Here is a 2,395-nt window from a genome sequence, read left to right as displayed (position 1 = left end):
TTTTTCTTTTTTTTTAAATGTTTTTTATTAGATGATTTTTCCCTCCTTCTACTTACTTTTATTTTGACCCATTATTTTTTTCACCTTCTTTTGTCCTGGTCTCTTGCTGAGAAGCACACAGGCTGTTCCTGGCATCACACCCAGCACTGTCAGGGCTCTGGCAGGGCTGTTCAGAGACACGAGTCCTTCCCTGGCACGGGCAGAGGCCCTGCAGCAGACTCCATGGCCTCCTGTTGCCACTCCCAGAGGCCGGCAGCACCTCAGCCCCGCGCTGTGTCTCCCTGCTCGGCACCTCTCTGAGATGCCCCACGGCGTGAGGAATGGACACAGGGACCTGGGGTCAAGGAAGCCCATCCCAGTGCTGCATTCACGGGGTTTCCCGGGGGACGTTACTCTCCAAGTGAAGTGACCTCCAGACACTGTCTGCCCCAACAGGCCTTCATTGAACCCCTGGGAATAGCTGATGGTGTTTGGGCTTACTCGGGTTCATCTCACCCCACGCACACGATGTGCATGCTTGCATCTGGTTCCTACAATACAAACATGGACTCCTTCAGAAGACCAACCAACCTCCCCAAGCTGGGGCGAGAGGCCAGTGGTGGTTGTTAGTGGATAAGATGTAAGCATTACCCTAGGGCATCTTACCCCTAGTGTCCATCACAGCCAGGGACAGAGAAGAACCTGCTCTGCTGGTCCTTCATGCCTTTCCCAGGAGCCCTGGCTGGGCGAGGGACCTGCTGCTTGTCCCAGCCTGCACACTCACACAGTTAAGCTGCACACAGGTGTTTTCGATTGCGGGGCACTTTCCTGGGCATTTCCTTGAGAGCAACTTTGGAAGAAGGCCTGAGCCTTCAGGCACCGCCCTGCGGCAATGCCACGGTGTGACGGAGGAGCTGTTGGGGAGGCCAGCTCTGCCGGAGAAGCGCCCAGTGCCTGTCCCTGCCTGTGGGGACAGGAGAGCACACAGCAGGAGTATGAGCTGCCAGAGCACTCAGTCCTTACAGCAACACCTGCGCTCAGCAGGAGAGTGTGGAAACAGAAAGAGAATAAGTCTGAAAAGAGCAAGGCTGGTGCTCCCTGACAGTGCTGCTGTGCTGAGACCCTTTCCCCTCCACCTCTGCTCACAGGCACAGCCCTGCAGCTCCAGAGCAGGTCCCAAAGGAAGGATCTTGGGCAAACAAGTCGCTAGAAGATTCTTTCTTTTGTTTAAAGACACAGAGAGCACTGGTCCTCTTTTACAATGTCTGTGGGATTCACAAATTAAGAGATGCATAATTAGAAACAACAAAAATGATGACACTTCTTTGTGGACAGCATTATACAAAGAAAACCAATGCCAAAATCACAAACTCAAACCAAAACTAACACAAGCTACAGAAGAAGGACTTGCCCTGTAACAAGTTACATTCTGAGTGGTTTCCAAAACAAGACCAAAGAAGTTTATTGCTTCTGAAAATTATCTGGTCATCAGTTTCCACAGGGCATCCTTGAGCTCCTGGTTCCTCATGCTGTAGATGAGGGGGTTCAGTGCTGGAGGCACCACTGAGTACAGCACAGCCATCACTAGGTCGAGAACTGGGGAGGAGATGGAGGGGGGCTTCAGGTAGGCAAACACGGCAGTGCTGAGAAACAGGGAGACCACGGCCAGGTGAGGGAGGCACGTGGAAAAGGCTTTGTGCCGTCCCTGCTCAGAGGGGATCCTCAGCACGGCCCTGAAGATCTGCACATAGGACAGCACAATGAAAACAAAGCACCCGAAGCCTAAACAGGCACTGACCACAAGAAGCCCAACTTCCCTGAGGTAGGAGTGTGAGCAGGAGAGCTTGAGGATCTGGGGGATTTCACAGAAGAACTGGTCCAGGGCATTGCCCTGGCAGAGGGGCAGGGAAAATGTATTGGCCGTGTGCAGGAGAGCATTGAGAAACCCACTGCCCCAGGCAGCTGCTGCCATGTGGACACAAGCTCTGCTGCCCAGGAGGGTCCCGTAGTGCAGGGGTTTGCAGATGGCCACGTAGCGGTCATAGGCCATAATGGTGAGAGGACAGAACTCTGCTGCAAGAAAGAAGATGAAGAACAAGAGCTGTGCAGCACATCCTGCATAGGAGATGTCCCTGGTGTCCCACAGGGAATTGGCCATGGCTTTGGGAAGAGTGGTGGAGATGGAGCCCAGGTCGAGGAGGGAGAGGTTGAGGAGGAAGAAGTACATGGGGGTGTGGAGACGGTGGTCACAGGCGATGGTGGTGATGATGAGGCCGTTGCTGAGGAGGGCAGCCAGGTAGATGCCCAGGAAGGTCCAGAAGTGGAAGAGCCGCAGCTCCCGCGTGTCTGCAAATGCCAGGAGAAGGAACTGGGTGATGGAGCTGCCATTCGACATTTTCTGCCCCTGGGCTTGGAG

General features: G+C 54.0%; 1 protein-coding gene across 1 annotated transcript; it reads right to left on the bottom strand.

The window, feature by feature from the left end:
• Positions 1–1,510: 1,510 nt before the first annotated feature.
• LOC134507653 (olfactory receptor 14J1-like) lies at positions 1,511–2,029 on the bottom strand (the record flags this gene model as incomplete). Its single annotated transcript, XM_063318447.1, has 1 exon — positions 1,511–2,029. A coding segment is annotated over exon 1 (519 nt), but the record flags the coding sequence as incomplete, so codon positions are not given.
• Positions 2,030–2,395: the final 366 nt, after the last annotated feature.

Source organism: Chroicocephalus ridibundus, chromosome 25, assembly GCF_963924245.1.
Source record: "Chroicocephalus ridibundus chromosome 25, bChrRid1.1, whole genome shotgun sequence".
NCBI classification, from domain to species: Eukaryota; Metazoa; Chordata; class Aves; order Charadriiformes; family Laridae; genus Chroicocephalus; species Chroicocephalus ridibundus.
This window is presented reverse-complemented; position numbering and strand designations above follow the sequence as displayed.